This window comes from Coregonus lavaretus (genome assembly GCF_964263955.1).
Source record: "Coregonus lavaretus genome assembly, chromosome: 11".
In the NCBI taxonomy this organism is placed as follows: domain Eukaryota; kingdom Metazoa; phylum Chordata; class Actinopteri; order Salmoniformes; family Salmonidae; genus Coregonus; species Coregonus lavaretus.
The window spans coordinates 34,969,523-34,988,972 of NC_139998.1; the positions used below are offsets into that span (position 1 = coordinate 34,969,523).

At 44.8% G+C, this 19,450-nt stretch overlaps 1 protein-coding gene across 2 annotated transcripts in view; it reads left to right on the forward strand.

Annotated features, from left to right (window-relative positions):
- Positions 1 to 19,450, forward strand: part of LOC311137309 (guanine nucleotide-binding protein G(o) subunit alpha) — a 110,378-nt gene that overhangs the window by 17,725 nt on the left and 73,203 nt on the right. For both annotated transcript variants that reach the window (XM_084171736.1, XM_084171735.1), the window contains exon 3: positions 11,572 to 11,713. In XM_084171736.1, coding sequence (XP_084027862.1) covers positions 11,572 to 11,713 — 142 coding nt within the window. The remainder of the gene's footprint in view (positions 1 to 11,571; positions 11,714 to 19,450) is intronic.

Consider the following 19,450-nt stretch of genomic DNA (forward strand, 5'->3'; position numbering starts at 1 on the left):
AGATAGGATGGCGTATCGCTGCAGAATGCTTTTAAGTGTGCCTTGAATTCTAAATAAAAGACAGTGTCACCAGCAAAGCACTCCCACACCATAACACCTCCTCCTCCATGCTTTACGGTGGGAAATACACATGAGGAGATCATCTGTTCACCCACACCGCGTCCCACAAAGACACGGCGGTTGGAACCAAACATCTCCAATTTGGTTTCTTGGCCCAAGCAGGTCTCTTCTTCTTATTGGTGTCCTTTAGTAGTGGTTTCTTTGCAGCAATTCGACCATGAAGGCCTGATTCACACAGTCCCCTCTGAACAGATGATGTTGAGATGTGTCTGTGACTTGAACTCTGTGAATCATTTATTTGGGCTGCAATTTCTGAGGCTGGTAACATTTTACATTTTAGTCATTTAGCAGACGCTCTTATCCACAGTTAGTGAGTGCATACATTTTCATACTGGTAACTCTAATGAACTTATCCTCTGCAGCAGAGGTAACTCTGGGTCTTCCATTCCTGTGGCGGTCCTCATGAGAACCAGTTTCATCATAGCGCTTAATGGTTTTTGCGACTGCAAAAGAAACGTTCAAAGTTATTGAAATGTTCCGTATTGACTGACCTTCATGTCTTAAAGTAATGATGGACTGTTGTTTCTTTTTGCTTATTTGAACTGTTCTTGCCATAATATGGTATTTTACCAAATAGGGCTATCTTCTGTATACCCCCCCCCCCCCCCCCCTGTTGTCACAACACAATTGATTGGCTCAAACGCATTTAGAAGGAAATAAATTCCACATTTACTTTTAACAAGGAACACCTGTTAATTGAAATGCATTCCAGGTGACTACCTCATGAAGCTGGTTGAGAGAATGCCAAGAGTGTGCAAAGCTGTCATCAAGGCAAAGGGTGGCTATTTGAAGAATCTCAAATATAAAATATATTTGGATTTGTTTAACACGTTTTTGGTTACTACATGATTCCATATGTGTTATTTCATAGTTTTGATGTCTTTTATATGACTATTATTCTACAATATAAAAAATAGTAAAAAAATAAAGAAAAACCCTTGAATGAGTAGGTGTGTCCAAACTTTTGACTGGTAATGTATATTATAGACATGTTTGCACAGTGGCGAACCTATAGGCCTTCAGTGTGTGACAGGTTCGTGATTCTGAAAGGACAGCAACCGTAATACCAGCGCGTTCATGTCAAACACAAAGGGCCAGTGGTGTAGTGGGGTGTGCGCAGGTATAAACCATATACCCACTTTTTTTAGTGGGCATTGCGTATACTCACTTTTTAATCCCTACTGATGCGTATCAAAGTAGTGTAGTGGAGGTGTACGAGTTATCAATGATGTAGTACAATAGAGAAATCTTGAACAAAGTAGCCTACACAATCGCAAAGCATGTGGAATATATTAACATGCGCGCCGCACACATAGCCTAGTTTCAGCGGAATATCATCTGCAGGCAGCAAGAGTGTGCAGCTCAACTGGTTTTGGCATGGAGCAGATACTGTATGTAATTGAGATAGATACTGTATGTACATATAACTAGGAATAAAGTGACTAGGCAACAGGATAGATAATAAACAGTAGCAGCAGCGTATGTGATGATTAAAAAAATAGTCTGGGTAGCTATTTAGTTATCTATTTAACAAACTATTTAGCAGTATTATGGCTTGGGGGTAGAAGTTGTTCAGGGTCCTGTTGGTTCCAGACTTGGTGCATCGGTAACGCTTGCCATGCAGTATCAGAAAGAACAGTCTATGACTTGGGTTGCTGGAGTCTTTGGTTTTTAGGGCCTTCCTCTGACACCGCCTGGTATAGAGTTCCTGGATGTCAGGAAGCTCGGCCCCAGTGATGTACTGGGCCGTACGCAATACCCTCTGTAGCGCCTTGCGGTCAGATGCCAAGCAGTTGCCATACCAAGCGGTGATGCAGTCAGTCAAGATGTTCTCAATTTTGCAGCTGTAGAACTTTATGAGGATCTGTGGGCACATGCCAAATCTTTTCAGCCTCCTGAGGGGGAAGAGGCATTGTCTTGCCCTCTTCATGACTATGTTGGTGTGTGTAAAACCATGATAGATCCTTAGTGATGTGGACACCAAGGAACTTGAAGCTCTCCACCCGCTCCACTACAGCCCTGTCGATGTGAATTGGGGCGTGCCCGGCCCTCCATTTTCTGTAGTCCACGATCAGCTCCTTCGTCTTGCTGACGTTGAGGGAGAGGTTGTTGTGCTGGCACCACACCACTGCTGTCATCCTTACCTCCAAGCGTTTATTCAAGTTGGAAAGCTTTGGATGCCGACAGCAGTCGCACCATTGGGACATAGCTTGGACTGTAGCATACAAAAGCCTATTCCTACTCTTTTCCCGCAGTCCATCAAACACATTTGATGTGTCATCATAGTGTTCTCTTACTTGTGGTCAGGCGCTCAGGCGGAACAAACACTTGCGCCTTTTTTCAATGCTGATTTGAATGTCATAGAGAAAACAGAAACTGTGTCTTTTTCGCAAGCATCCTTTCTGAATTTAAACATAATCCTAGACGTAATCATCTAGTTTAGTGTCTGTAATCTGTTTACAATATTTTTGCTGGTAATGTAACAGAATACAGTTAAAGGTTTTTTGTAATCAGTTACATGTAACGGATTACATTACTCCCCAACCCTGCTCCTGGCCGTGTCTCAGTAGTCTCTCTCTGTTCCTCATTCCGTGCCGCTCACACACTCAGTGTGGGGATGCTAATCACGTTAAGAGGGCCAGTCCAGCCACCTCTGATGACGTGATTGGAGGCGACTGACCGGAGCAAGAACAAACCAGGGCCGACCGGCCCGGCTGCACCATTCCCATCCCCTTACTGTAATTTTCCCACAGTCAGGCCTAGAGTGGTGTGGGGTTGGGGGGTACTGATCCGCTCTGGCACTGAGGGTCTGCCCTCCCTCCAAAATGGGGGTTAACGGCAGAGAAGAAGGGGAGGGGGTGGGGTGGGGTGATGGCATGCCAGGATGGCCACATTAACTCAAGTGTTACATGAAGGGACGTTACAAATTGAATGTAGCCTACATGCTCATCTCACACCCTGCATCTGCAGATTCGCCATCTAGCAGTCCAATGCTCGTCACACATTGCCTGAGTTCTCCCATAGGTGTGTGTTTGTTTGCTGGTTCAATAACAGACACCAGGGCTGCAGAACACTGACCTCATGGTAACATACAGTATTTCTAGATAGCTGCCCTTGTGTTGCCATTTTATGCCCTATTTGCATCCACTTTGCGTTAACTACCGTCATAAAGAGAGACATGCAAAACACAGGGCAAAAAATATTTGGTGTAGGACTAATTATAGCCATAATGGAACCAGAGACACATCAGACCTCACATCATCACATCAGACCTAGGGAGAGGTCAGGATGGAGTTTTTCCAGCCACCTGAGTCCTCTTAAGCTTTTCTCAGAGGGCTAGAGACCCCTAAGGGACCTAATTGGGTTTTCAATGGGTCAGTGAAAATCACAATAACACAATCTTTGTTCACATTTTGGGCCAACAATGAATTCAACTAGCAGTTTATAGCATTTATAGAATTTGGGCTAAAATGTTGTCTGTAGTGGGGCCCCAGGTTTTTGTTGGAATGTCATTAGGTCTGAGAGAGGAGAAGGTGGAGAACCCCTGCTTCAAAGGAATCTTAAGCTGTTGAGCCACTCATGGTCTCACTGGATCTCAGCGAGATATTCATCTGGGATTGCTTAAAGAGTTTTACCTTGCGTGCATCTGCACTGCATTATAACTCACAATAATCATAAGCATTCATTATGTGGACAAATGTTTTCCTTGTGCCTGCCTGAGTTTACAGTTCACGTGAGATATGTAGCCAGTAGCTACAGTACAATATGGGCATAGTCCTACACTCTGTTGCTTTACCTCATCAGTCTCATAATTATGCTCTCACTCATCTACATAATAAATGGAGTGAGGAGATGCACTGCTTGTGAGGGTTTAGCTAATGTGAGGTCAGTGGCCTCGCTCTTTCCCCACTGTACTCCACTACAGTGTATCACAGTTCATTTATCAGTGTGTGAATCAAGGCCCTGGTAACAGGATGGAGTGGGACAGGGTGTTGAAGTCTGGGCGGGGCCGGGGGACTCACTTCTGGCTGGCTCTGTTGCTGCTGCTACGGCCGGGAAGGCTGCCTTGAGGACGTGATTAGTATCTGGAAAGGTCAAGAGGCATGTGTCATATTCCCCATATCTCCTCCTCTTCCTCTGTGCACTGAGGGGAATGAGGGAGAGTCTGCTACTCTCACTCTCTCTCTTTCTGTCTGTGGGGTGTCACTCTCATACACCTTTCAAACCAAGACGTTTTACCGCCAACATTAGCATGCCGCCAACTTTTGCAGACTTTTCTTTATATCTGAAAGGTATTGCCGGCAACAAAGCCTGTACTTTTTTCTTCTTCTGCCAACTGACCTAGTCATGATTGCGGTAATACTGTATGTTTAAAAGTCCCGCCAACCCCTCAGTAGAAATGTTCCCTATCATCTAACCGGCTTTGGAACGTATTCAATCCTGAACGTTCTATTGTTCTTCTCTTGTTCTTGTCATTATGAAAAAGTATAAACAAAACGGCAGTCTGCATGCAGCAGCCTGGTCCAAATAGCAATATTAATATTAAACCATTCCTTTAAATTAAAACCTATTACAAGGTAATTATTTACAAATTAAGTATGCCGAGCTGCTAACTTGCTGTTTGTGAATGTGCAGAAATGAAAGCAGTGTATTGGATTCTGTCCTATCAGAGGAATTTAGAACTTGATTAATGCTGCTTGCTGTGTCAGGTTACCATGACAATGGTCGCAACAACAGGGTCAAGGTTGAATGTCTCTTGCTCAGTTGCCGCCTATTTAATAGCCATATAAAAGGTTAATGCTGACAAGAAATAGTTAAAGATGGGGCTGTTTGAAAGGGGATCATACTGCATAAACATTGCCCAATTGTTTTTACAGGCAACATACTGTGAATCCTACATGAAAGAAGTATCACTCTCTCTCTCTCTCTCTCTCTCTCTCTCTGTTGCTCTTTCTATCTGTCTAATCTTTCTTTATTTCTCTGCTTCTTTCTCTTTCACCCACTTGCTCTCTATGAATCTCTCTCAATCTCTACCTCCCTCCCTCCTTTTCTCACTGTGGTGGGTCCAGTAAGTCCACATGCAGAGTGCCGACACGGCAGAGCCAGAGCTGACCTTCCGGCCAGTCAGTGATTCCATGTGCTGGTCAGGTCCCTGCAGGGAAACAAAGGGCCTTTGTCTGTGGTCTGGGAGGTGTTTGTGTTGGGCAGCAGCACGCAGCAGATCCCAGGTCAGGTCCTGTGCAGGCCAGACAAAGGGGCCTTCTTGGAATGTCTGTTTGTGTTGGGCCCCTTAGCTGATCTGATGTCAGGTGATCCGGAGCATGGCTGTGTTATGTCTGATGTCTGAACTTAGCTTGGACATAACTACTGTAACTGTGAATAGTCTTAATTATATGCTGAACACAGTGAAGTACATTACAACACGGGGCTGTTATATCACTGTGTGAATTTTAACAGCTGTTTGAAAACTTTTACGCTGTTGACAGTCCAGGTGTGGACTAATCAGAATGGTGTAAACGTATGTGTAGACAGGCTTCTTTAGCTGCTCTGAGTAATAGTCAGTAACGTAGTTGTTCTTGGTCTGTGTTTGGTTTTGCTGTGAGCAGCGTTAATTGGAGGAGGTTGTGACTGTGTTTACTGGGTGTGGGGGAGCTAAATTGGCCTGTGTGGAAGGCGACGCCCTCCCAGCAGCGGCTAGCCTCCAGGGGGACGAGGAGGAGGAGGAGGCTGTAAATTAGCTCCGGCTGTTTTTATTTAATTGTTAATTGCAGATGCAGGTGGAACAGCCGAGAGGAGATGAGAGGAGAGGCGGGGTGAGGGGCAGAGCAGAGGCAGTCAATTCTATGTGGAGTCGCAGTGCTTTGCCCTGTAGCTGCACCTTTACACCCCAGGCCTGGTGTGTCACTGTTTATGGGCATCCGAGTAGATGTGAACAGCTCTCTCCTCCTCCTCTTATGAGACAGTGTGGTCTCTGGTGTCTGCAGGGCTGAGATGCCACCCTGGATCTTCCACGCTGGTTAAATATGGCTGTGATCAGAACAGGCTGGTGGGTTGGAGCCCAAAACCCTGCAGGCCATTAGGATGACATTCTCAGCAATACACAGACTATTTCTCCCCCTGCTCCTCCTCCTCCTGCTCCCCCTGTTCTTCCTCCTCCTTGGGTTCCAGGGGAGATGACAATTGCAGATATAATTACAGGATGACAAACAGCCAGGAGGGAGAGGAGGAGAGGAGAGGGGGAGGAGGGGTTGAGGCAGAGGACTGTGAATGAGGGAACAAGTGGCTGCTGTTTAGGGAGGGGCTGGGGAGATCGAGGGATTTTAATGACAGCTGTACACATGCAGATCTCTGACTGTAATTATTCAGCGTTTGTGACTGATCAAGGCCGAGTGTGAAGCAAACTCCAAATCACTGTCACCCTCTCTAGTACCCAGCACCCCGCTTCCACGTCCCAACTGATGGAGGACACTTCATAATCTCAATGGCAGGATTTGTCTCTTAGGGTGGATTCATATTAGTATAATATGTAATATTACAGTCATATGTGAAGTAAGATCTGTCTCTCTTCAACATCAGATTTGCAATGCTTACAGGGGTGGATCCCAAAATAAATGTGTAAAGTGATCAAAACAATTTAGTTAGTTCTGAAATACATTTTATAGATAAAACAATAAGTAGCATTTTGTCCTCTCGTGTGCATGTTTTTCAAAACAAAAGCTGATTCAAAGGGGAGGGGGGGGGGGCGGATTTCTAAACTCTTCCACAGTAGGATACACATGAGTATCCTCGATGGAAGGTGGCAGTCGAGAAGGGGAGGACACACTCCTCGACCACTTATCGTTTTTTCTGGGTCATGGAGGAGAGAGGACGGATGAGCCCTCAAATGAGAAACCCCCATTGTCTTTACACTATACCACTCAGAGGGGGGTATGTGGTGTAGATGTCTCCCACAATACCTCCAGAGGTAGTGTGGGAAACATCTCTCAAAGAGAGATTTACATCTAGATCTGTCTCTTTACGCTACAAAATAACATTTCCTGGGACTAGTATGTGTCGTCAAAGTAGTGTAAATGGGTGACTGGGAGGTGAGAGGAGGGATCAGCAGACACAGTCACGGAGAGGGAGAGTGTTAGCGATAGAGATGGGGAAAAAGTGGGGGAAGGGGAAAAGACAGTGGGTCCTTAGATACACCCTACATACAGTTACTGTTGTGTGATTGTGTATTTGTACGAATATAGCAGAAAGTCAATGTGAGATGGAAGTTGACTGCAGTGAAGGAGTGATGCCGTGTGCCTGTTCCTGTCTTTTGGGATTAGTGTGGTGCTGCCGTAGCCCTGGCTGTGTCTGTGGTGCATCCCAAATGGCATCATATTCCCTATATAATGCTCTACTTTTGATCAGAGCCGTATGGGCCCTGATCAAAAGTAGTGCACTTAATAGAAAATAGGGTGTCATTTGGGACGCAGCCTGTGTGTGTGTCTGTGGGTCGACCTCAGGGTGTGGGGGACAGATTGGTGCTAAAGGCTGGAGCAGCTGATGCTAGGGAGGTAGCGCTCCTCTGATTGCAGAGGTTATAAATAGCCCCCCCACGCCCCCCCCACCACACTGGTAGGGAATGAAACGGGATAAGTAGCTGTGTCCTGGGGCCGATGACAGCAACAGCACTCGAGCGCGCTGTGAGGACAAAGGGTCTTCTTAGTGAGCAGCATGGAAACCACATGCCACTAAGATTGATAAAGACTAACAGGGAGGGTGTGTGTGCCCTTGAGTGGGTGTCGGTGGGTGTCTGTGTGTGTGTGTTCATGCATGCTGCATATTAGTGTGGCATGACGATTTGCAAACTCTAAATTACTGGCTCAAAAATCCACACTCATCTCCTCGTACTCCTCTGAACAGTGAATTGGGTCTAATGAACCTGAACAAAATGCAAAGCGCTAATTTACTGCAAGATAAAAAGCAATATGAAAACAGTTGTTCCTGTGGGGAAAACAAGTATAGCATTTAGTCAGTCAGTACAGTACATGGCTAGAATGCAAAATCACCACCACTTCTTGGAAGAAATCTATCACTTGCTCAGCCTCAGTATTCCCTCCCTCTGTGTTTTGTGAATGGCAGTGAGAGTAATGTGGTGGTAGCGGTAACAGGTCACAGATCTCTACGTGTCCGAGACCCAGGAGGGCCTAATGTGCTCTCTGTTCTGCCCTCCCCAGTGGCTGACAGCTAGCAGAGGGTATATCTAGCTGCAGTTAGCTAGCCTAACTTGCTGGCATTTCTCTTTCAAGTCCCTTATACGCTCGATGGTCAAGTCACAGTGTGCCCTGTTTTTGGTAAGCCATTGGGTGCATGTATTTCATGATACTCGTTTGCTACGACACCTTGCTGAAACAAGGAGCAACACATTTTCATGATACTCGTTTGCTACGACACCTTGCTGAAACAAGGAGCAACACATTTTCATGATGCTCGTTTGCTACGACACCTTGCTGAAACAAGGAGCAACACATTTTCAAGAAGTTGTAAAGAGTCCATGTTACCGTGGAAACTGACTTTTGAATACCCGGCCGTCCCATCTTCAGTCAGCTGAAAATGAAGTTGAACAAATATATTACTTTTATTAAAACGGTTATTACGGTTATTTAATTTTGATGACGGTCTTCATCCATAATCGTCGGAGACACTATTATACAATTACTGTGCCAGCCCTAATGACCCCCCAAATTAGCTCTTTCGCTGCTCAGTTACTCTGTACGTATTTTCCCTCTCTTTCTCTCCCCCTCCCTCCTTCTCCCTCACTCTCTTTTCTCTCTCTATCCGTGACTTAATGAGGATCCCTTTATATACTTGGTGAGAAGGGAAGACAGTAATAATGATCTGAGCTCTCCTGCAGTGTTCCACCCACACACACTGCTGATGAGGCTTTGCAGAGAAGAAAGGAAACCACCCTAATGAAAGCCACAAAGACTTTCAAAAATGTGTGCTACAAAAATATTGCTAAACAGCCTCTTGCTAGGTGCACACTGGAATGAAAGGGTAACTACACTCAAAAATCTTAATTTCAAAAAAAAAATCCCAGACCTCAAAAGTGGTCTCCTGGTGTAGTTTAAGCATTGTTTTAGACTTAAAACATCCTATTTAGTTGTTTTTCTATTTAAAAAGTGTGATTCTGAGAGCAAAAACCTGAAAAAATAGGGTCAAACAGAAACCTATAAAAACTCAATGGAGAAAATGGAATTTGGGAAAAAACTAAACGGAATCAGGAAAAAAGGGCCCTACATCTGTAACGGGGGATGAGTGAGGGGACACGGGGAAAAACAATACCTGTAATTACCCTTGTAGAGCGACATGTTATCGCCCTTGTATCAGCTCCTGACATGCTCTCTGCAGACTGCACTGTGTTGCAGCTAGCTGACCTTTCTGTGTGGGGCCTGGTATAAAGCTTCCCAGTCGAAACGGGGCGCACATTAGCCGTGTTCTGCTAGGAGCAAACCGAACCCAGCTGGCAGCAGTGCTGGGTGATATTGGCTCAACTTGATATTGACTAAGAGTTGGCAAGGTGGCAGGTGTAGAGGGTTGTTTTAATGGTGATTTAGAGATATGTGGTTGTGTAGGGTCATGGTCAAAGTAGAGCTGTGGTAAGTATGGGTCATCCCAATGGGTCAGAGGTCAGTGTGGAGAGATGTGGAGACGTATCTTCTGCTTTCTGTTGTATCTGGTTAAAACATTGAGCAGCAATGTTTGTTTAGTAAATGTAATGTCCAGGGTGGTGGTGGTCCAGTGGAACATGTTGTTCAGAGCAGAGTAGCAGACTCAGGGTTTGTTGGCAGATCTTTATTTAGGTAATGATATTTGCCAGGTGTTAACCCTTCTCTTAGTTCCCCCAGTGGACCGATAGGAGGGAGGGGTTTCTTTGTGTGGCATGGCTAAATACATCCTCCAAAAACAAAACCATTGTACCTTCCCCTGGCATAGATTATTGGCTGGCACACACCTATCTCTGCCAGGGCACACCTGGTCTGCCAGACACAATGCCAGCCAGGGTAAGCCAAGTATATTAAAGAGGAAGGAAAACAGTCTGTCCAACCTACAGAGCTTTCATTTCTCCTGGAGAGGACCTAAGCTTATGCGATCGATACCAGAGTCATTGACCACAGCATTATGTGAGAGTCACAACTACACACAGTTGACAATAGGCTATGTAATGCAAAGCTCACCTCCCTCCTGTCCTCCCCTCACCCCTTCCACGTGTGCTCTGTGCTGGAGAGAGTAGGAACCCTCTCCCCTCTCAGGTCCCCAGGTCCCAGCAGTGCAGGATCAGTGTATGCCCTGCTGTTTAATACACCCACAGATAAAGCCTTCATAATGGGGTGATTTATTAATTAATGAGAGAGAGAAGGAGAGAGAGACAGAGAAGAAAGGGAGAGCACAGGGGAGATAAGAGGCAGTATCCCCTTGCCGTTGACACACACCTGTCTGTGTCACAGCAGCATTACTACTGAGCTGTAGCTAAGTCACTGTCGCTAAACGCATGCACGTACGAACACGCACGCACGCACACACACATACTCACACACACACAGCAGTGGGGCAGCATGGCACGTTTAGGCTTGTCAGTGTATTGAGAGAGTAGTGATTCATTGGAAGTCATTGGAAAGAGTCTCATGAAAGGCCACTGCAGAGCAAGCAGGTTGCTGTCGGAGGATCCCAAACAGTATCTGTGTGCAGCCGTAGGCTCCACGGGCTGGGCCACTCTCCCTCTCTTTCGCGCAGCGCAGTAAGTCAGGGCTTAGGGCACTGACATCTCTCGGCCCTTTTTATATGCTTGGCCTGCTTCAAAGTTCACACTCACTTTCACAAACACAATGCTCAGACTGTACTCTTTCTTGATAGGAGATCATGCTCTATCTGACCCATTGAATGGACTGGAGGCTGGATATCATGGCCAATGGGAGTGTGGGGCTTAATGGTGCCTGTAGTGTTCTGGTGGAGCCGGTGGGTTAATAGGCTGAGCCTCTCTCTGCTGTGGTGTTTGTGTCATGAAGAGGAGATCTCAGGCCTGGGGTCAATGTGTCTCCATCTGTCTCTGCCTAATGGGGCGCACTCTCTACATCTGGTCCTGGCTCTGGCTCTGTCTGCTGGGTGGGGGAGAAACTCTCAGATCTTCCCCTCTCTCCCCCGGCCAGTTACAGCAGCAATGGCGCAAATGAAAGGAAAATAGAATTAAAATGGAGCCAGGCTGAGGAAGGGAGAGAAGCTCAGGGCTATCCAAGACTGTGTGTGTGTGTGTGTGGCCTGCGTGGGGCTGAGTGGCCGTGTGTGTGGCTGTGCCTGCGTGCTTTATGTGTGATACAGCATGTGTGCCTCTGTGTGCTGGTCGACAGTGTGTGCCATGGACATGATGTCCCTGTTTAGGTAAATGCCTATTTGACCAATGAATCATGTTCATGTTTGCAGGATTATCCATGAGGATGGCTTCTCTGGAGATGATGTGAAGCAGTACAAGCCTGTGGTCTACAGCAACACAATCCAGTCTCTGGCTGCCATCGTCCGTGCCATGGACACCCTGGGCCTGGAGTACGGCGACAAGGAGAGAAAAGTGAGTCTCTCTCCCACTCTATCTGTAGAGTGTAGCACTGAAGGAATGGACTACAACTACACACACACAGGCACAAACAGCCAGACAGACAGACTCACGCACACACACACACACACACACACACACACACACTGTCACACACATTAGTAAGCAGAGCATTGTGTGCTCTTGCCACTCTACTGTAGAGATGGCCTCCCAAACAGATTTAAAGAAAGAAATACACAAACTGTCACACACCGACAGACACCCATATATTCACCCATAGGCTTTTAACACTAGAACTGCTAAAGCAGTCATTTTGACTGCTCATACATTTTTATTTATTTATTTATGCCCCCTTCCATTCTTGACTTTTCCTAAATAAGTCTATATATCACACTGCTGTTGTTAGAATCTTAATATCACAAACAGAACTGGAGTAATATCCAGTTTTAGGAGGGCATGTCATTCATGCCTCCTTCTCCCAACTGTAGGGCCTGCTCGACTCTTTCTCCCGACAGTGGAAGGTGCCTTGCCCAGTTGATAATCACACTGATAATTGCCTCGAAACTGAACCGAAACTATACCAAAACTAATTTCACACATACAGTATATAACAGATGAAATAAATGAAGTAAAGTATGATGGGGGAGAATGGGTGAGTTGATGAGCAAGGGGAAGCCAACGATTTATAATTATGTAATCACAAATTGTGAATGAAGAACACGGCGTGCCATTCTATATTGGTATATTCTAATTATAATCTCAAAATGGTATGTACCCTATATCAGTCCACCATGTCTTATCAGTCTACTCTGGACTACTTGGAGTACACAGTGATAGCTGTGTAATTTACAATGACAAGAAGAACAAGATGAATGGATGCACATGCTGCATTAGCGCTGCTACAAGATCTGAATGAAAATGATTCAGATGGTGGGAAAGAAATGAATCATGACATCTCTGATGATTATTCTTCTGGTTCTGAGCCTCAGCCTGAAATGACACCTCTGAGGCCTAAGCGCAAAAAAGGCTGAACGGTGCGCACTAAGCAGGTGCCCCCGCCACCACCAAATGAAACACTGAGACAGGAGAGAGGAAGGGAAGGCACTGTTTGGATAGAAAAAGCCAGTGACAATGCTATCAGCACAAAAGGTCATCACTGAGAGAGCAGGCCCTACATCTCAAGCAGAAGACAACATCAGCAACGCACTCACAAGCTTTCGTTGTTTATGGGACATGCTACAGCACATCAGGGACTATACTGTGGCTGAGGTGCACAGGGAGCAAGGAGACACAGCCTGCGATCTGTCTTGTTCATGAGTTGGAAGCTCATTTCAATCCTGTATCTCCGTGGAGCATTCGGTGGAAAGGGCATATATATCGTCAATGTGGATGTTTTGGATCAGATGGCACGGCTGTACTCGGTGAAAGGAGGCACTCGCTCCTGGCCTGTTGCTGTGTTCTACAACATGCTTGACTTGGCTGCTATCAACGCACACGTGTTGCTCAAGCAGTGCATGAACAACACCATGCCCAGGAGAGACTTCATCATGAGTCTGGTACACAGGCTACGTGAGAGACATATGAGGTCCAAGGCAGCAGCAAAGATTCCACGCGAGCCGCTGCACGAGGCAAATTGCGCCCAGCTCCCGGGGAGTGGAAGTGTGTCAAGCAAGTGAAAGTGGCGAAGATTTGTGTCGACTGTTAGGACAAGGGATCGCTGCTAAATGAAATCCAACTGATGCCATTGTGTGAAAAATCACAACATGTAAGTACGAGCTGACAATAATGTACTATTTTTGACTGCTGTCATATCGAAGCTTACAGTGGGGAGAACAAGTATTTGATACACTGCCGATTTTGCAGGTTTTCCTACTTACAAAGCATGTAGAGGTCTGTAATTTTTATCATAGGTACACTTCAACTGTGAGAGACGGAATCTAAAACAAAAATCCAGAAAATCACATTGTATGATTTTTAAGTAATTAATTTGCATTTTATTGCATGACATAAGTATTTGATACATCAGAAAAGCATAACTTAATATTTGGTACAGAAACCTTTGTTTGCAATTACAGAGATCATACGTTTCCTGTAGGTCTTGACCAGGTTTGCACACATTGCAGCAGGGATTTTGGCCCACTCCTCCATACAGACCTTCTCCAGATCCTTCAGGTTTCAGGGCTGTCGCTGGGAAATACGGACTTTCAGCTCCCTCCAAAGATTTTCTATTGGGTTCAGGTCTGGAGACTGGCTAGGCCACTCCAGGACCTTGAGATGCTTCTTACGGAGCCACTCCTTAGTTGCCCTGGCTGTGTGTTTCGGGTAGTTGTCATGCTGGAAGACCCAGCCACGACCCATCTTCAATGCTCTTACTGAGGGAAGGAGGTTGTTGGCCAACATGGCCCCATTCATCCTCCCCTCAATACGGTGCAGTCGTCGTGTCCCCTTTGCAGAAAAGCATCCCCAAAGAATGATGTTTCCACCTCCATGCTTCACGGATGGGATGGTGTTCTTGGGATTGTACTCATCCTTCTTCTTCCTCCAAACACGGCGAGTGGAATTTAGACCAAAAAGCTTTTGACCACATGACCTTCTCCCATTCCTCCTCTGGATCATCCAGATGGTCATTGGCAAACTTCAGACGGGCCTGGACATGCGCTGGCTTGAGCAGGGGGACCTTGCGTGCGCTGCAGGATTTTAATCCATGACGGCGTAGTGTGTTACTAATGGTTTTATTTGAGACTGTGGTCCCAGCTCTCTTCAGGTCATTGACCAGGTCCTGCCGTGTAGTTCTGGGCTGATCCCTCACCTTCCTCATGATCATTGATGCCCCACGAGGTGAGATCTTGCATGGAGCCCCAGACCGAGGGTGATTGACTGTCATCTTGAACTTCTTCCATTTTCTAATAATTGCGCCAACAGTTGTTGCCTTCTCACCAAGCTGCTTGCCTATTGTCCTGTAGCCCATCCCAGCCTTGTGCAGGTCTACAATTGTATCCCTGATGTACTTACACAGCTCTCTGGTCTTGGCCATTGTGGAGAGGTTGGAGTCTGTTTGATTGAGTGTGTGGACAGGTGTCTTTTATACAGGTAACGATTTCAAACAGGTGCAGTTAATACAGGTAATGAGTGGAGAACAGGAGGGCTTCTTAAAGAAAAACTAACAGGTCTTTGAGAGCCGGAATTCTTACTGGTTGGTAGGTGATCAAATACTTATGTCATGCAATAAAATGCAAATTAATTACTTAAAAATCATACAATGTGATTTTCTGGATTTTTGTTTTAGATTCCATCTCTCACAGTTGAAGTGTACCTATGATAAAAATTACAGACCTCTACATGCTTTGTAAGTAGGAAAACCTGCAAAAACAGAAGTGTATCAAATACTTGTTCTCCCCACTCATTCATTATAATGGCATTATTGCTTTTGTGCTGATTTTCCTTATTTATCAAGCACACTTGGCGCTTATAATTATGTTTAGGCTACTGATATTTTCATCATTTGACCTCGCTGACCGTTCGTCTTTGTGGTTAGGGCATTTTTATTATTTTGTCGTTATAAAAATAAGCTTTTACCGTGGTCCAACACATCCCACTGGGCACAGACATCAATTCAATGTCTATTCCAGGTTGGTTCAACATAATTTGTGTTTTTCTGTTTTTACATAAAGCCTATTGTGTTTTTTAAAATGTTTTTTTCTTATTATTCTGTTACCTAAGACCTTAATAAACACAGCCAAATGATTATTTTTGCAATAGTATATACGAAATGTATTAATTACACTATTAGAATGTTGCAGTCAGAATGACTGCTCATTAGCTTGAAGGCAGGACCCTCGAGACTCAGCAGTTCTAGTGTTCACAAGTGAAACCACTTGTGAACACTAGACTCTGAACCGGTACCCCCTGTATGTAGCCTCCCTACTGTTATTTTATTTTACTGCTGCTCTTTAATTATTTGCTCTTTTTAAAATTGTTTAATGTTTTAATTTTCTTAAAACTGCATTGTTTGTTAAGGGCTTGTAAGTCAGCATTTCACTGTAAGGTCTACACTTGTTGTATTCGGCGCCTGTGGCAAATACAATTTGATTTGATTCATCCTTATCCATCTATCAAAATCCATAACCTCAATGTTGTAACAGGTAATTGGCCACAAGGCTCTGACAGGATATCAGAACACATTAGTTTCAGCTTGTTTACTGGCTTCGATAAATCACCCACTGAGAGGAGGGGAGCAGCAGGAAATGTAGATTCACACAACACTCTGTCTGTCTGTCTGTCTGTACACATGGTATTACTACTTATCACCAGCACCATGGAATATTAATGGAGGGAATCAGACAGGTTTGGAATTGTAATACTGTATTCAGACAATGATGAATGAACGCTCCAGTTGAAAAGGTGAATGCATTTAGTAGACATTACATTTATAGTGTTGATGACACATATATGATAATGGGAATGGTTTGGGATTGGTTATTGGTTCAGTCCACAATGTCAAACTGCTGACAGGCTGGATTGGAGTGTGAGCGGGAGGGCAAAGGTCATGTCTCTGTCAGGGGTCATGGGTCATCAGCTGTCAGTACATGGCCTCAGAGTGACCTTAAGAGGACAGACAGGTTGAAGGAAGGTGTACAGTAGGATATGTGAGCTGCTGTCCTAATGCCTCCTCTCGTGTTGTGTTGGTATCCGTTCCCCTGCTGTGTTCTGTTCCCTCTCTAAAACAGGAGGCACACCACTGACTCTGACCTTTCCAGGAAGTCCTTTATATTTTGATCAAACCAATGCTATCAATAGACTGGGACAAGTCATCTGAAATATCCAGCTGCTATTGATTGTTATATTATCTCTTTCTTCTGCTAGAACCAGAGCGCTTCTTTAGATAAGAATTGTATTTCGGTCCCAATAAACTGGAGCGTTTTAGAGTTGACAGCCGCAGGGGTTATGTCCATACATTTTTTTTCTCTATGGTTGTGTCATTCTCAGAGAAGTCATTTAGAGTGCTTCAGTGTGGGTGCGTGTGCGCATCTGTGCATGTGACCCAAAAGTAACCTCTCCCAAAGTAATTTGTGATATAGGTCGGAGGTCACCGTCCCCAAGTGGTGAATCTCTTTCCCTCTCCCTAATGGAGAGAGAAAACGAAGGACCGCCACAGAAAGAGAGAGAGAAAAAAGCTGAGGTGGGCAGAGAGAATGAGAGGAGAGAATAAGTGTGAAAGAGAAATAGAATGGAGAAAATAGAGAATGCAGGGGAGGTGAGTCCCTAACTGGTGTGTGTCCTGTTGAGGACCCCTGTTTACCTGTACGTTAGTGTGAATTAGGGATGGGCGGTATCCAGATTTTCATATCATCATACCGTCCTTCTTGCATCCCGAGATTTATGGTATTACCGGCTTAGTACACAAGGGGGCACCAAAAAAAAACATTTGCCGTCTATTAACAGAATGCTAACAAAATTAGCACATATGTTAGCGAATTTCCATGGAGGCTGCTAGCTAAATATGTTAACGAGTGCAAACGAAAATAAACAAATTGCAAAGACAGGCAATCCAGCTCATAAAGTTATACATATATAGGTAGGAGCTACCCAATGTCATTTTTGGTGAGTTTGGACATTTACAAGCGAATGTGAACGAGAGACATTGTGCAAATGAACAAAGTTTTGATTCATGCTTGTCTGAAGAAAGAACAGTACTGGCTCTGGAGCAGCATATGTACACGCTGTGTCTGTGTGGAGTCTGGAGTCACTAGGGCAACGGGCCTTCCTGCTCTGCTCGGAGAAGATGGGGGAGGAGCAGACGGGCCAAGAACAGAGAGGAGAAAAAACGCAAGGAAATCAAGATAGCAGTGGCAGCTGTACAGAGAACTAACTCATCCAAAGGGCTTGACTTCTCAAACACGGCAGAACGCTATCACAATATGATGCCCCGTCACCTTATTAATTCAGCAAGTTAAACTTAGGGGTCGCGTTAATGCAGAATTCTTCGTTTTTCACACAGGAAAAAAATATAAAACACATAAGAAATATCTTGCTGCGTTTCGTAAACGCGCATCTAAAATGCTTCTTATTGTAATTTCTGCTCGGCATCAGACACATTTTGTGCTTCAGTTGCACTTCTCCACTCAGATGAGAATTCACCAATGGCTTTCTATCAAAAGACTGCACTCTGACTGATGAGTACTTTTCTCTGGTACTTTTCTAGGTGTAGCCAGCCTACTTTTCTCCAGTAAAATGCAAGATTAACTTTAAGCAAAACATTAGGAAATGTAGTTGGCTACATTATTTCTATGATAAACATTAGAAATATGATGGCCATGCATCATTTTGCAAAAAATACCTTGCTTTTTCATTGTAAGCTCATTTACTTGTGGCTGCCAGCCAAATAGTGTTGCACTTCTGTTGTCATCGGATAAAAATTAAGCTATTTCCTGCCGAATGTGTTGCACTAATGTATTTTCTGTGAAGGAAAACTATAGTTGTACACCCCTGATCACTCTATTGAAGCAAAAAAACACTTGACTTTCAAAATAAAACTCAACCCTGTCAATACACAGCTGGACTCACCTGCTCCTGCTTTCTCCCGTTGTGCTATTTACAAACAAACCCGTGACTGGCTCAACTATTCTGGGGAACTACGGTAAGCGTCATAATGTAAAATAATGTGACAGGTGAAATGAAGAATGCAATCTGCTTTATCTCCTAACATATTGCACAAGTTGACTGCAGTTATTTACTAAAAAGCTACAAATATATATTTTTTGTGAAAAACTTCAAAGAAGTAGTTTCAACGGTTTTAACAGTATTGAAAAACCATCCCCTGGCAATTTCCAAATACCTCGGCATACAGTGTACCGCCCAAGCCTAGTGTGAATGTGTGAGTGTTTCTCCAGCATGTGGATATAGCCTGTATGTGCACAATGGTGTGGCAGCAGGGAACAGAGTGCCCCTTCTTTCGCTATCTCTTCCTCTATCTCTTTCTCTCCCTCTCTTTCTCTCACTGTCTCTCTATCTCTCTGCTCCTTACTGGGCTGGCCAGCTGGCTCGCACCTCTTTAATCTGAAGTGTGAAGCTTTTATTGGAGCTGCTCTCTCAACAGCCAAGCAACCACTCTCACTCCTTCTGTCTCTCTCCTTCTGTCTCTCCCTCTCTCTCTCTCCCTTTCCTTCTCTCCTCTTTTGTTCCCTCCTGCCATCCTCGTCCTTTGCCTTTCGCTCTCTCCCTTCCTCTCACTCATCATCTCTGATTGTCTTCCTCCTCTACCTCCCTCTTTCAAGCCTGTTGCCATGGCTACCATGTGTTTGCCTTCCTGTCAACACATTCCGCAAGTCTGTGTCCAAAGGCAATGTCACTCACATGAAGGGAGAAACCACTCGAATACATCAGGCCTGGAACTGTGGAGAGGCAGGCTATGCAGTCACTCAGTGCTGCGTGACCAAGAGTACTGCATCCATCTATTCTGGCATTTTTGCCACACCCACTCCTCTATGTATGCAGCCATGCATACTTGGATGTGTTTCTATCAGCGTTGTTTCATGATGTTCTGACTCTTGAGCCCACTGGGCACAGACGCCAGTTCAATGTCTAGTTTTGATTTATATTAGCCAACGTGAAATCAACCAAAAATGTCACTGTGTCATTGGATTTAGGTTAAAAGTTGGGTGAAAAAAAGACAACATTCCCTTACGTTGATGACGTTTTGCATATCCAATCAGTTTTCCACGTTGATTCAACGTCATCACATTTAATTTTTGG